Raw genomic sequence first — 15,741 nt, 5'->3', positions numbered from 1 at the left:
GTTTGTAATACAAATTAAGGATAGAAAGTAAATTAGTACAAAACATTAGATTCACAAATATAAAATAGATAATAGAGTTTTTTCTCTAAATTTGCTAAATACAGATGGACTAGATACTATAACTGTAATTCTTACTTGAACTGTTTTTGTTGTATATAGTTTTACTATGTTAAAGTTAAAACTCTCCTTTTTAACTAGTCATAAAGGGGGAAATGTTGTGAAATAATCTTTTTGTGTACTGTGAAGATGTGTTGCTCTCATTGGTTTAATAAAGAGCTAAATTGTATTTAAGATATGCAGGAAAAGGTTCAGTAGGACATGCAGACAGGGATAGAGCTAGGGGATGAAAGAATGGTGGAGTCACCAGGAGATGTAGAGAAAATAAGATGAGCATGCCATGTGGAAAAAAAATGTACCAAGCCATGTGGTAGTACATAGATAAAAAATATGAGTTAATATAAGTTGTAAGAGCTAGTTAGTAACAAACATAAGTTATTTGCCAAGCATTTATAATTAATACATCTCTGTGTTGTTATTTGGGAGCTGGCTGGTGGGACAGAATATTCCACCTACAAGCAGCTTAGCTTTTTTTTTTTGTATGTGTGTGTGTGTGTGTGTGTGTGTGTGTGTGTGTGTGTGTGTGAGAGAGAGAGAGAGAGAGAGAGAGACAGACAGACAGACCGACAGACAGAGAGACAGAGACAGAGACACAGAGATAGAGACAGAGACAGATGGAAAGATACTTCTTTTTGTGATATAAGTTTAGAAATTGTGCTTAAGCAATAACAAAATCAAAATTAACTGTAACCCTACAGTCCAGAGATTACTGCTCTTAAATATGTGGCTTGTAGTGTCTTTATGCACAAATTTCCTGTTATTTCCTACAATGCATGTTGCAGTTTTTTAGAGGACAAATCCCATAAATTCCTTAAGCAGTTTGTTCTTGGTTACCTTGTTTTGGTTTTTCCTTAGAGTGAGGTCTTTTCCATTGTTCTTGAATTTACCGGTGAGGTGTTTGTTATGTAGTGGAGCAGTCTGACTATGATTAGTTCTAATCACTTCTCATTTTGGCTCCATTCATTTTTCCAGGGCAGAAACTTTATCATGTGCAAACTAGAATGCACAGTGTTCCATAATGCAATGAACATGCAGCATTCTGCTTAGAATTTAAAAGGGAATTTTGGATATTAGAAAAAAAATTACTACTCAAGCTAGATTCTAGTCATAATATTTAAACTAACATTTAAAACATTTTGAGAGCTGTCACATGGAACAGATTATAATTTGATACCATATCAAAGCTATTGTACTTTGATATCCATACAATAATAGTATGGATATGTAGATTAATCAGTTACCTATGAGGATGAGTTTTCTAAGATAACAAGGATTTTACCAAACACCCAAAGATTGTTATCAACTTTTAATACAGCTAGAGATTTTCCAATTTTTATATCTAAATATAACTTTTTCTTCTTCAGTATATTAAAAGTTTTTCCTCTAGAAAACAGGTCAAAATAACTTTTAATATTGTGAAAAAATAACCTACTTCATTTTATAAATTATAACTCTGCTACTTATTTTTCTCATCTTTAGGGAGGTCCCGACTTTTCACCTACTCTGTAGAGATTTAGTTAAGCCCATATGCATTTGTTAATTTGTCTCTTTTTTAAACTTACTTTTTATTTATTCTTCGTGTCTTTCACATCATGCATCTTGATCCCATTCATTTCCCATCCCTTTGTATCCATCCTCTGCCCTTGCATCCTCCTCCTTCCCCCTACCCCAAATAAAATAAAATAAAGTTTAAGAGAAAAAAAGGAAAAATCCCGTCATGGAAGCTGTAGTGTGATACAGTGAGTCACGCAGTAATGTCTTTTATCCATATATCTTTATGTGCAAGTGTTCACTGCAAAGACTTGTTGGTCTGGTTTGAGGCCTCTGGTTTCTGCTACACTGTCAGTGCTGGGCCCTCACTGGGACTCCTCTTGGACATCCTGTTGTTGCCTTGTGTTGTTGAGATGCTGCAATTTGAGTTGGTGAGACCAGGCCCTTCGTGTGCTCCAGCAGAACACAGATGGGGTGGATGCTGGGGTGGGCCAACTCATAACCCTGGTTCTAGACCTGCGTAGTTGCAGGGTTGGTCAGCCTGCCAGCTCTCTCCCATCTTTACCACCAGGGTGAGCTCTCCAGCATTGCCCCTGCTAGTAAGGAACAAGGGACGGGGCCGGTTCTCCTGCTTTCATGCCCTCAAGATTGACTTTCCCACACCTACACCATCAGGGCAGCTCTACTGTGTTGCTCACTCAAGGTGCAGGGACCTTACTCCCAAGTACTGCAGCTGGTGAGGGGCAGGGACAGCTCTTTCACTTTATCACCTCAGGACCAGTTCTCCCACCTGCCATAGGTGGTGAGAGAGAGGGTGTGGGAGGGTGTATGAGGGGAGCATCTGAAGGTGCTGAGTTAATTTGTCTCTTTTAACAAAAGTTCAGATTCTCTACCAGATCTGTAAAATGGGACTTTATATTAAAATGTTTTTCAAATCTCTTGCCACTGAAAAACTATCATTACATTATAGTAATGTAGTAGTATCATTACATTATACATTGTGTATAAAAGTATTCATCTTATATTCTAAGAAATTTTTCCTATATGCATTAATTTTAAATGTTTTCAGTAATTAAATCTGTCTAGAAAGCTTAACAGCTTAGCATCATTCAAGCACGTTCTTAGCTGTCACATAATGTAAGCGTGGAGGACTGTCTAAAACCAAGCACTCCTAAATGATTTAGCATGGGAGGTCCTGCTCAAGCAACAGTTACTCACCCTAAAGCATTTAACCACAGGCAGAAGCAGTGGCTTTGGGTATTAAATGGCCTGGGTGCCATGCTTGTTTGGGAATCTGAAAGTGTTGCTTTGAGGGTCACTTGACAATCCTTTATCTGGAGTGCATGGGAACCGTGTGTTTTGTTCTGAGGTTTTAAGAACTGTGTTATAGCAAATAGTCTCCATAGTATTGAAAACCCTGATGGAGCTAGGGTGGTCCTTTACACTGAACAATACTGCAAGCTTTGCACAGTGTGTGAATGTCCACAGTGAATAGGGCAAACGCGCTTAGTTTACGCTTGCCACCGAACAATTTCATCTCAGGTTGGGTTTGCTCACCATAGTGATAATAAATTAAGCCTTATTTCTAGAAAGTTTTATTATGCAAAGTAGCTCTGCTAGTCAATGGCTGTCGGGTCTTTTTTGTTCTCCTGAATCTTAGGCACCCCAAATGCTAAAAGGAGAAGCTGGACCCAGTCAATTGTTTATAAAATTTCCAAATTCTAAATCTGAAAGTCTACTCCATTCTTTGACATAAGAAATACTATAAGTGGATATCAGCCCTCTGTCAGATGTGGGGCTGGTGAAGATCTTTTCCCATTCTGTAGGCTTTGTTTTGTTGACCGTGTCCTTTGCTCTACAAAAGCTTTTCAGTTTCAAGAGGTCCCATTGATTGATTGTTTCTCTCAGTGTCTGTGCTACTGGTGTTATATTTAGGAAGTGATCTCCTGTGCCAATGCATTCAAGACTACTTCCTACTTTCTCTTCTATCAGGTTCAGAGTAACTGGACTTATGTTGAGGTCTTTGATCAACTTGAATAACTGAGGAGCCCCCAACTGGATCAGGCCCTCTGGATAAGTGAGACAGTTGATTAGCTTGAACTGTTTGGGAGGCCCACAGGCAGTGGGACTGGGACCTTTCCTTAGTGCATGAGCTGGCTGTTTGGAACCTGGGGCCTATGCAGGGACACTGTGCTCAGCTTGGGTGAAGGGAGGAGGGGACTGGACCTGCCTCCACTGAATCTACCAGGCTGAGCTGAATCTCCAGGGGAGTCCTTGCCCTGGAGGAGATGGGAATGGGGGATGAGCTGGGGGGAGGGCGGGGAGGGGGGCGGGAGGAGGGAGGACAGAGGAATCCGTGGCTGATATGTAAAATTAAATTAAATTATAAAATAAAATAAAAAATACTATAAGTGAATCCATTTTTTTTGTAATGCTGAAATTTAATCATCCTTTAGAAGTGTACAATTGTATTGAAGAGCAAGTAGTAATTATGTCAAAAGATTCAAGTATGTATGAATTCTGTATGGTTGGGCCATGCTAGATTTCAAGTTCCTGAAAACAAATTGGCTTTTTTTCTTACAACATTGATTTCTAGAAGTCATCCTAGGATGAGATTTTTATACTCATACTTAAAATTTGGGGCTGGTAGGATGGCTCAACAGGTATGGACACTTGTTGTTCAGCCTGATGACCTAAGTTTGATCCTTGGAACTTACGTGGTGGAAGGAGAGAAACAAGTTATCCTCTGATTTCCATATGTGTATCATGGTACACACATGCTCACTAATACACACACACACACACACACACACACACACACACACACACACACATCCATGTATCCATGCACACAAGCAAGTAAATAAATAAATGTAAAAATTAAGAAAACTATGTGTAGGTGGCAAGGAACACTGTGTAGTTTGCATGTTTTTCCTTGGCAAACCGGAAGACCAGATTATACAAAACCAGGCCCTCGTAAAACCAAGGTGGCTGAAAGGGAAATGGAAAGACGCCTTTTGCTTAAGGTCCTGAAGCTTTGAATCTCAAAGCCAAGAAAAATGAATTCCAAACCTAAAGGGACCAAGCTGTCCACTGAGAGAAAACTAATCCATGAACCAGAGGACTAGTGGGGTCTCCCAGATAGAGACTCAAGACAGTGCAATTAGTTGGAAGATGCAGCGAGAATAGATGAGGCATGGGAAGCCTGAGCTAAGAGCCTCATGTAGGTTTGTTGAGGAGACTTGCTTATGTGCACATCTGGTACCTGTGTTAGACAATGAAAAGAAGTAATTGTCTTTTGGCATGGGATTCTCTTCGCTCTTCCTCCATTTTCTCTGGTCTTGCTCCTTGTTGCTTCTGTCACTGAACTTACCCAAAGGGCCTAAAGGACATCTCTGTCATTTCTGCCTGTAAGCTACTGTTTCAGCACATTAAAGGAAATCGAAAGTAATGTTTGGGAAAGGGGAGTACTGTGTGCTTAGAAATTATCATCGTTCTGCTGAGTGGCTAGAAGACATCCAGAACTTTTTATTCATGTCCTCACATAGAAATTGTTGAACACTTAGTGTATTTTGTGTAAGCGCTGGAGGCATATGTCCTTGCTAAGTTGTATTGCTGTGATCAAGAGCATGACCAAAGACTGGGGAGGAAGAGGTTGATTTGTCTTGCAGGACTGTAGTCTATCATCTAGGGAACTCAGGGCAGGAATGTGGAGACAAGAACTGATGCCATGGAGGAACACTCTTTACTGGCTCACTCCCCATGGCTTGCTCAGCTAGCTTTCTTGTACCACTTAGGACCACCTGCCCAGAGGTGACACCACCCACAGTACGCTGGGCCCTCCCACATCAGTCACTAACCACAATTTCTCAGTAGAGGTTCCTCTTCCCAAACGACTCCAGCTTGTGTCAAGTTGACAAAAAAATGAACAAGGATGATATGTATTTATGACTTTCCTTGTTGCTATGATAAACTGTCTCACAAAAGCAGCTCAAGGGTTTGTTTTGGCTCACAGTTTGAGGGGTATAATCCATCACGGAGGGAAGGCCTGGTGGTCGCAGCATGAGGCAGGTGTCTGGTCATCTTGTGTCTACAATCAGAAAGCAGACAGAGGTGAATGCTGGTGCTCGCACTCTGCCCTTTCCTTCTTAGTCAGTGTGGGACTTTGGCCCATGGAATGGTGTCACCCACATGTTCCCTCCCCAGTTAAACTTCTCTGGATAAACTTTCTTATAGATGGGTGTGTCTCCTAGGTCATTCTAAATTCAACCAAGTTGCCAGTGAAGAGTAACCATTCGAAGCTGTAAGTGGGAATACGATGTAGTACGCATGTCTGTCGAGGGAGATGAACATCAAATTAGTACTGATGCAAATGTGAGGACAGACAGGATGAGAGAAGCAAGAGGCATTCTCTAATTCAGATGGAGAGGTGTGGCTGTGTCATTCAAGCAGGAGGTGGCTTGATTCTTACAATGATGGTGGAAATGAGCAGATAGGATGTGGATTTCGGAAGAAGCTTATCGGATAAAAAGTGAGTGTGAGCAGAGAGCAGCCTTAGGGAGGAGTGCCGGTGTTATTAAAGCCTTAAAACACAATGTTTGTGGTCAAAGAGCCATGAGAAATTACACACTGGAGTTTATGACCTTAGTCACAAAGCTGGTGGACAATTTACACGTGATATGTTGGCAGGGTTTTCAAAAAGTCACGGACCTTTGCTATTTTCTCCTCCCTTTAAGATTTAGGTTACTGTAAATAGCAGTAGATGTGACTTAGCTTCCCCTACTGTATGTGGAACAAAAATTTATGAACTGAGGGTGCTGTAACTCAACCCCATTTAATTAACCTGTCTGCTGTGGAGGTGAGTTTTCCTAGAGAGATGCCTGCTCACTTCAGTGCTGTGCAGATGGGTTTTCAGGAAGCAGGTTCTGAGGCAGATTTGGGGATGCAAGGTGTTTATCAGGACCCACACCTATGGAAGGAAGTGGGAGGAGCCGGGATGGAACAAGTGAAAACTAAGGCAACAGGAAGCTGTGAAGTACCTTTTCCACACGAGAGAGCATCCTGTGTTGGGCCAAGCTTGCTTCATAACCTGCGTTATTAGTCAGTGGCCAGGGGCTGTCTGTCCCCAGAAGGGTGTGCCTTCAGATGAGGCTGTTCTCTGCAGCCAGTTCCAACACGGAAGGAGGTGACAGCAGAGGCTGCCTGCAGACCGAGTTGCCACAGCGGTAAGTCACTCCTGGAAAAGGTTGGGGACCTGGCTGGTACACGTCTGCGTTCTCCACACTGTATCGCAGTAAAAGTGAAGAGTTCATTCTTCAACGGATGTGTTTCTTTTCAGGAATTCAAGACACACGCCCCTCCCTCACTACCAAGTATTTATCAGTTGGGGCAATTGCATGAAGGAGGACTGGGGGGAAAAGAGTAGGGGTGACCAAGAATAAGAATGGCACAGACAGAGGAGGGCCTAGGAAGAAGGTTTAGTCAGCAAAGCGCTTCCACACAAGTACGGGGACCCACTTAGATCCCTAGTTCTTTAGGAAAGCTTGGTCGGGTTGTGTGTGCTTGATCTCAGTGTTGGGAAGGCAGAGACAGGCTGATCCAGGGTTGCCGGGCTCCCATGGGAGACTCTGTTTTGAAAACCATGGAGGTTGGCTCTTGAGAAATGGCACCAGATGTTGCCTCTTGCCACCACTTGCACACATACGTACACGTGCACGCCCATGTGTGCACCCTCGCTGGGTGCACACACACACACACACACACACACACACACACACACACACACAGATGAGTGGCATAGAAAAATACTCCGGAATATAGAGTTCTGACAGCCACTCCGGGCTTTTCATTTTTGAAAGGAATTAAGTCAACACATCCTTAAAAATATTAGAAAATCAGTCTGTGATGTTTAAATGGTCTCTTGTTCTTTGACAGCTACAGAAAACATGAATAAAAGAGATTGGCCATTCATGATGATTCAGAGAAATGACGTCTCAGGTATTCCGCACCCCCCTTCCATCTGTCCTTTTTGATTTACAACATATTATGCAGTTTTAAAATGATACAAACTTAGAATGCTGATTTCTAAAATTTTAATAAGGAAAACTGGGTTTGCTTACACTGAATGACTGGCCAGTTCTCTTACATGGGGTCTGCCTTAGTCACAGCTGTGGCCAGGACACCATTGCCTTTTTCTGCTCTGATTTCCTGAGCACATTTGGGATTCTCTCAGAGCAGATATCAGTTATTCAGATTGACGCAAACAGGCACTTTTGTTAGAATTATTTGGGTTATTGTGATTTATGCTTTGGCCTCCTTAGTGGACCTCCTCCTGGAATTTATCAAAAAGGTTAATTTAGTCAATTAGGATATTGTATGTCATTGGGTGGAGAGTACACAAATACTTTACGTAGTTAGAATCTTATTTGAGCTATTACGTATTTAGTGTTAATTTAAGAAAAAAAACATTTTTCAAGTTTAACTTTTTGAGTTAGAAATTCATTGATGCTTCAGTATCTACGTGTGTAGTTTGATTAATAGAGATGTGATGCTTAAATATTTACCATTGATGCTGCACATATTTTTAAAAAATGTCTGAAATGCAAGTAAATTGAGGAGCCTCAGTTTCCAGCACTGGCAACATTCTATCCAGCTTACCCAGAGTTGTTCTTTCTGTCCCCTTGGAAGCAGTGCTACACGAGGGCCGCAGCAGCCATGTTCCAAGAGGTTCTAGACCCTGAGGATTAAGTACATCACGACTGCTGTAACCATCTTCTATTTGCTTTTAAAAATAGAGATACGGCCGGGCGGTGGTGGCGCACGCCTTTAATCCCAGCACTCGGGAAGCAGAGCCAGGCGGATCTCTGTGAGTTCGAGGCCAGCCTGGACTACCAAGTGAGTTCCAGGAAAGGCGCAAAGCTACACAGAGAAACCCTGTCTCGAAAAACCAAAAAAAAAAAAAAAAAAAAAAAAAAAAAAATAGAGATACGATCTAACCTCAATATTTTTCCCCTAAATAAATTTTGATTTTGAATGATGTGACACTATTTCTCTGTCATTTTTCTGTTTTTACAAAAAGCAGATAACCTGGCACTCCATATGAAAGATGGGATGAGAAACTTCAGGTATAAACCAGCAGACTACCAACAGTTACGTGCCTTAACCAAAGCCAGGAAGTTAGCATCTGCTTCCGCAGAGCAGAAGGTTAGAGGCTTTTTTTTAAAAATTAAGTTTGTTAAATTGAATTGTTAGGAGGGATGATGTATTTACATTGAAAATAGAAAACAAGCGACAGTCCAAATATTTTTTAGAACCCCCGACTACCGATGATCGTGAGCAGCGGCTAACGTCCATTGGATGTCCTTACAGTGATGTGATGTAATTTACACACATTACAAATTCTTAGTAACATCATTGTGAAGTCTGGATTCAGCTCTATTTTTGGAAAGATGGTTATTTCCTTAGCTTTCAACAATTGTCAACTTGGTAAGGAAAGCAAAATATTCTGGCAAGTGAGAGCCACGGTTTATTTCCTGATCGGGTTCTCTTTCTCCAACACCGTATACATATGCCCTTGGGGACCAGAGAGATGGCTCAGTGGGTAAAGGTCCTTGCTGTCAACCCTGATAGTCCGAGTTCATCCCCAGGACCCACATGGGGAAGGAGAACCAGCTCTTTAGAGTGGACCTCCAGCTTCACATGCACATTGTGGTATGCATGTCCACACACATACACACAAAATAAACGTAAACAAAATGCCCCTGGATACTTTCTATTTTAGCATTTTCTTTATTTTTTTTTCCCCTCAAATATGTGTCCAATACCATGAAAGGGGTAACCTTGGCTAAATTCGAAGGGGCCATGTGCAAATGGTCATGCATAGTATTTTAGAGCTTTGAATCTCTGAGGATTACTCAGGCAGTATACTTCTCTTTTGCAAAGAATAGAATTCATTAAAAATAGCATGTTGCGATATTGTTGCTTGGTTGCATTGAAGAACCTGGTAAAGCAATACATCAATTTACAAGTTTTCATTTATATTTAAAGTTTTAGGATTTGGATGGTTTTGTGTGGCTTTTATTATTAACATTAATCTTTTAAAAAGGCAGTTCTTCCAAATGCAAAGCACATGGGACACCTTCATCTAGAGAAATTACAGATCTCCATCCACTGTGTCACCACAAACTGAGGCAACTACTTAACAAGTGGGGCCTGGTTTTCTTGGCGCAGGTCCACTGTGCACTATTGTCATAGTGAGAAGACATTTCATGTCATTTCACAGAAAGGCCCCATGACTATCTTCCTGGAAGAGCTGTCTGTGGCTTGTGTTCTGAGACTTCACAGAGTTAAAATGTGCACCTACATACATACGTGTATATACACACACATACGTATGTACATACATACACATTTAATATGTATTTTATTATCTTCCATATTTATTTATTTCCTCCTAACATTTGACCACGTTATCTTTGTATTATTTCCTATATTATTGAATCACTGCAGACCATAACATTTAGCTTGCAGACCCATGTGACTAGCATATTGTACTCCCTTGCCCTCGTGGAAGGCACTGTTTGCTGGAATAAAGATGTGGTCTGTCAAATAAGCCTGGGAATAAAATTATATTAAATACAAGCTGCAATAAAACATACTTCCCATTGTATAGTAACCAGATCTGATCCTAAAGGAATAGTTAGGAAAGGCTTTTTTTTTTTAGGAAACATCACTGGACTTGAGCTCTCAAGGTCAATTAAACATTAACTAAGCACATCAGGGGAGACACCCCAGCATGTAAAGTGTTTTGCATACACACATGAGAACCTAGTCCTAACCCTCAGAAGCCACCTAAAAGTCAGACATGCCTTCTGCACCTGTGATTTCAGCCCTCTTACTGTGAGATGGCAGGCAAAGAAAAGAGAATTCGTAGCCGATCACAGGCCAGCTAGCCTGCAAAGGCAACACCCGACAAAAGATGCTGTCTCCAAAAAGGTAGAAGGCAAGGGCAGACACTGTGGCTATCCCATGTCCTCTACCCTGTCTGCATGCCTGCAATTGCACATGTGCATGGGGGCATGCATATATTTTACACACACACACACACACACACACACACACACACACACACACACACACACGGTGGGGGAGAATTTTAAAAACTAAGCAGTCTCAGGACCCGGGAAGCTGAGGCAGGAAGATTATGGGTTTGAGGCAACCTGGCTCACATAGTAAAATTCTGTCTCAAAATCAAAAATAAAACGACAATAAAACAGGTGGCAAGCATGAACGAACTGAGAATAGTCAAGCTGTGTGAACTGTGTCTTTAATTCTGTGATGTTGGAAATCCTGCTACCATGAAACCTTCCTACAGAGGCTTGTTCATGTGTTAGAACCCTCTACCACAGAGGATGAATTCCTATATGCTAAAATTAATGAATATTTTTACTGTGTTGATATCCACCAAGTTTCTTTCTGAAGTAAAAATACTACAACATATTCTCCACATCTTTGTCAATACGAGAATATTTATTTATTTATAAATAAAAGAATATTTATTCCTATTTTTATCCATCCATCCATCCATCCATCCATCCATCCATCCATCCATCTACCCACTCATCCATTTGAGATGAATCACAAAATATATTTGGGTTGAATGTTGGTTAGTTAGCTGATTGTTAATTTCAGTATTTGGCCAAGGCTAATTTCTCTTTAGTGGTTGTTCCCTCTCAGAGGCCACAGACACTCAAGACTTTAATTATTCAAAGCTTTATATTTTTAACATTAAGTACAAGATGAGAAATCTTTCTTCTGTGTCAGCTGCTAGATGTCATGTCAGGCCCCTGGATATGCCTCTCAGCTGCCATATTAAGTAGCATCACTGACCTTTTTGTTCATAGTAGAATGTAATCCCCAAAGAAGTTTTTTGGTTACATTTTTGTAGAAATAATGGTACCCAAGATTTGTCCTTTTTTAGATTTCTTGAGTTACTGGAAATGGCTTGCTCTGTAGTGATCATTCTGTTAAGTTTTTGATTCCATTTTGTAATCCCCACAGACTCATAATACAAGGAAGCGTCCCTTTAAAGCAATAATGTCTTGTTTGTTGTTTTGCATTTTGGTTAGTGAGAATGAACGTGTTTTGAGAACTATTACGTAATTTTCTAACACTTTGATTTTTCTTCATATAATTTACATTTCTATTATATATGGATTAAGGAAGATGTGTTAGGAATGTATTGTACATGAATTTTGGAACTTTTTTAGTCTCATTCAATTTAGAGACTTTACATTGACATTTTGCTTTAATTTACTTTTAAAGATGTGAATAATTTCTAAATAGCACTTCCTTAAAAGACTCAGGGCTTAAATGGAATTAAATAGCTGGGAATTAAATAAAGCTCTTTTATTTTAACATTATAGATGCCAAACAGCCTGTACTAACTAGAATTACCAATGTTATCTCTGTTAGTCTTGCTTATATTATTACTTACATTTTATAAAATATGTACAGAGTAATTCTCTCTAATGTCATATAGATAACAATTCACTCAGAATATTTGTATTAATCATGTCTATTTTCCTGTTCATTTTACTACTGTATGTGTTCAGTTTTTACAGGTGAGATTAACAGTCTTAACAGCCATTGTTAATAATCACAGCACTTTACTGAGACGATATTAAATACACACAGAATGATAGGATGTTGACATGTAGACCCATAAGGAAAAACGGCACTTCAAGCTAGATCTGGACTGCTCAGCTGCAGGATGTTGTTACTGGCATAGGGGTGTGTGGTAGATGTGATGCTGTTCTATATAATCCCTGTGTCATTGAGCATGACCAGTTTCTGATGCCAGGTGAGACTCTGAGGTAAGCATCAAGCTTTCCAAAGACTGATCTCTACTCTGAAGCTGCATAGTGGAGCTTGGCTGGAAACTGAGGCCAGTTTGTGCGGTACACTGTGTCTCCATTTGTGATTTATTAAGTTTAAAAGCAATCCTCATAATTATTTTGACTTTCTTTGCTTAGGATGGATATATCTTCTTGCTCAATTCCAATATCCTTCCATTAAGTCTTTCTAACCTTATTGAAAATTACACACATGAATACAGTTAGTTTGAATGGCATGCTGAGTCACTATGTGACATCATCCAGCTTCAAACAGGATCAGCTTTGGCCATGGTTTTGTTTATAATCCTACCACACCCTCCCCCATGCTAAACTATCCTGAAGCAAATCAGTGACATCATAATATTGCATGTATAAACATTTAGTATGTTACTCTAAAACATTAGAACTTAAAAGCCCTATCATACTACCACTATGTATGACATGTTAACTTCTCAATAATTTGTTTTATCTAGTTAGTATTATTAAATTTTCTTGATTGCCTTGGAAGATTATTTCAAAATTTACTCAAGTAGGCATCTGAACACAATCCAGACATTGCAATTCATTTTTGTAAATTTGCTTCATTTTGTTCCCTCCATGCTCTTGTAGTTTTATAATGTGTATGTATTGAAGAAGCCACATTATTGGTCTTATGGTTCCTCACAGTTTGAATTATGCCGACTGCATCATATTGTGTCATTAAACATGTTTTCCTTTCTGCATTTCCTGTACATTGGTAGTTGTATCTAGAGAACTGATCAGATTCAAGTTCAATTTGCTTTGGAAGGAACACTTACTGATGGGACTCTTTGTTCCCCAGACTTTGTCTATTGTAAACAGTGCTGCAGTGAATAATTTTGTACACTTCTGCCAAGATGGTTTTCAGATATATTTCTGTAAATGATGTTGCTAGGTCATAGTTAATCAATGAAAACATCTTATGGATAGCCATATTCTCTTCTGTGGGGCTTGTATCATTTTCTATTCTCATCAGAATTTAAGAGGGAGCATGTTTCACAAGAGCCTCGTGGACTGCTTTGTTAAATATCTGAGTCACTGCCAGCCTGACAGATGAGGAATTGCATCTTAGGGTAGTTTTTTCCTTTGTGTTATGTTGACAGCTCTTTATTGCTAGAGCTCAAGGCACATCCCAGAGCATTTTGTCAAATGTACAAGCACGTGCACTGTAGCTTCAGCTGTACTCTGCTTGCAGATGTTTATTTCTGAACTTGAACTCTCTGACCTAAAGGTCTTTTGTAGTATGTCAAAAGGATTAGTTGGGGTTTCATATCTTAGATAATCATAATAAGTCAGATGCCGTGGACTTTTGTTTTCTGATCTTTTAATGAATTCATTATTTTTGATATTTTTTTACCTCAATGTATTTTAAATCATCAGCATTCTGCCTTAGTTATCACTCACCTTAAAATTATTTTTCCACAGCTTCTTGCCCAGGAAACTGAATTAAAATCATCTGGCAATTTCTGCTGATGAAGATACGACTTTAAATCTTTGAGCTCTTTTATTTAGGCTTTGTTTTTCTTCATTTGTGGCCTGAGGATAAAAGTAGAGTCAATGGCTGAATTTCCAAAAGAACAAAACAAAAACCAAAAATTAAGATGTTGTACAAAGTATTGAAAGTGTCTAGTCAAAAATAGCAGCTTGATTTTTGGCTTTTATAGTCTATTTAATTGGTCTTTCCCGGGGCCCACAGGCAACAACATTGATTTTTTTTCCCCTTAAGCTATAAAAGATATGTTCACATCCTCCACCAATGTGTTTTAATTTTTTGTACAACATGGAGCAAATATGTCAAAGGAATCTAATTTTAAAACTGTGTCTGTTGCAAGAAACTTTAGAGACTGTAGTTGCTACAAATTTGAAGTAAGTTTTCGACATTCTTAACTCAAATGCTTCCATGTCAAAACGTAGAAATACCCCATTCTTTCAGTTTTTCAATAGGTAGAAACTATATGTTTTTACCATTGTCTCCTACCCAATTTTCCTTAAACTTCATAGTTATAACATTCTCAAAACCTTCTGTGGAAAATGTTTGACTTCATCTTTTTAAAGTCATTCTTTGGATTAATTTGTTTGCTCATGTCCCTAGTTTTGAATCAGAAACCAGAACAGCACAAAGAGAAACTCAAGGTTAAAGTAATCAGTGAACAGCAGCTGAAAATAGCATGCATTATGAAGATCCCTTTTTGGAACTTGTCTTCTCCAGTTTTTATATCTTCATTATTGATATTTTACAGCTATTAAAGTACTGAAGTAGTTTAGTAGAGAAGTTATGAAATATGTATATTTTGTCAAGTTTCTGATTTGTACTTTCTGTCTTAAAGGTTTATTTGTCTTATTTTGTAATTGTGTGTATGTGTATGTCCTTGTGGGTTTGTGCATGTGAGTACAGTGCCCGCAGAGGCCAGAAGAGGTTGTCAGATCCCCTGGAGCTGGAGTTTCAGGAGGTTGTGCGGCACCATGTAGGTGCTGGGAATCGAACCTAAGTCCTCTGCAAGAGCAGCCAGTGCTCTCAACCACTGAGCCATCTCTCCAGCTTTGATTTGTACATTCATACATATCTAAAAGTGTTAACATGAAATACAAAGTCCAGAGTACACATGGCTCTAAGCAGAGTCTAACCAAGAATCAGACACTGCTTGGGGGCTGGAGTCAAGTAGCATTCAGTGTTGGACGAGGGCTATGTAGATGGTAGAGGCAGAGGACTGAGAGGCCCCATAGAGGTGAACAACCGCTGAAGTCACTGCTACCCTCAGGTCAGAGGGCTGGAACAATGAAGTAGGGTGGTACCGCATCCCACGGGAGGAAACCTCAGAGCTGTTTGGAACCATGTCCAGGGAAAATTGAGTGCACTATAGAACCTGAGAAACTTCTGAAAAGAGAGGGGTGGGTAATGCATTAGGAGGGGGGTGATGTGTTGGCCATGTCTCATCTCCCTCCCTCCAAACTTCCATAGCTGGCATCTTCCTTTGTCTGAACCCATCTAGAAGCCAGCTGAAAGGGGCATTTGAGAAAGAGGCTGCTTTATGCCCAGGCAGAGATCAGGGAGATGGCGACAGACCCAAGCCTGACAGAAATTGGCTGCAAAGTCCCTAAAGCATTTGTATGTGGCATGTTAAAAGGCCATGGAACTCCCGGCACACTACATTTATCTAAAAAATTAAGTTTCTGTCTTCCATAATTTTTCCGTGTTTCTCTGTTAAGTACTTTATAATAA

The 15,741-nt window shown here is 39.8% G+C and overlaps 1 protein-coding gene across 24 annotated transcripts in view; it reads left to right on the top strand.

Annotated features, from left to right (window-relative positions):
• Nucleotides 1–15,741, top strand: part of Ccdc148 (coiled-coil domain containing 148) — a 310,826-nt gene that overhangs the window by 78,742 nt on the left and 216,343 nt on the right. For 8 of the 24 annotated variants that reach the window (XM_052723811.1, XM_052723812.1, XM_052723810.1 and 5 more), the window contains one exon: nt 7,543–7,605. The exons of 3 other annotated variants lie outside the window; for them this stretch is intronic. In XM_052723811.1, coding sequence (XP_052579771.1) covers nt 7,554–7,605 — 52 coding nt within the window. In that variant the 5' untranslated portion in view covers nt 7,543–7,553. Of the gene's footprint in view, nt 1–7,542; nt 7,606–8,402; nt 8,503–8,686; nt 8,812–15,741 lie in introns of all 24 variants that reach the window. 13 more of the 24 variants (XM_052723791.1, XM_052723800.1, XM_052723796.1 and 10 more) reach the window with 5 other exon arrangements.

This window comes from Peromyscus californicus, unplaced genomic scaffold (assembly GCF_007827085.1).
Source record: "Peromyscus californicus insignis strain IS unplaced genomic scaffold, ASM782708v3 Scaffold_7__1_contigs__length_154581171, whole genome shotgun sequence".
NCBI lineage: Eukaryota > Metazoa > Chordata > Mammalia > Rodentia > Cricetidae > Peromyscus > Peromyscus californicus.
Note: the sequence above shows the minus strand (reverse complement) of the source record. Positions and strands in the feature narration are given on the sequence as shown.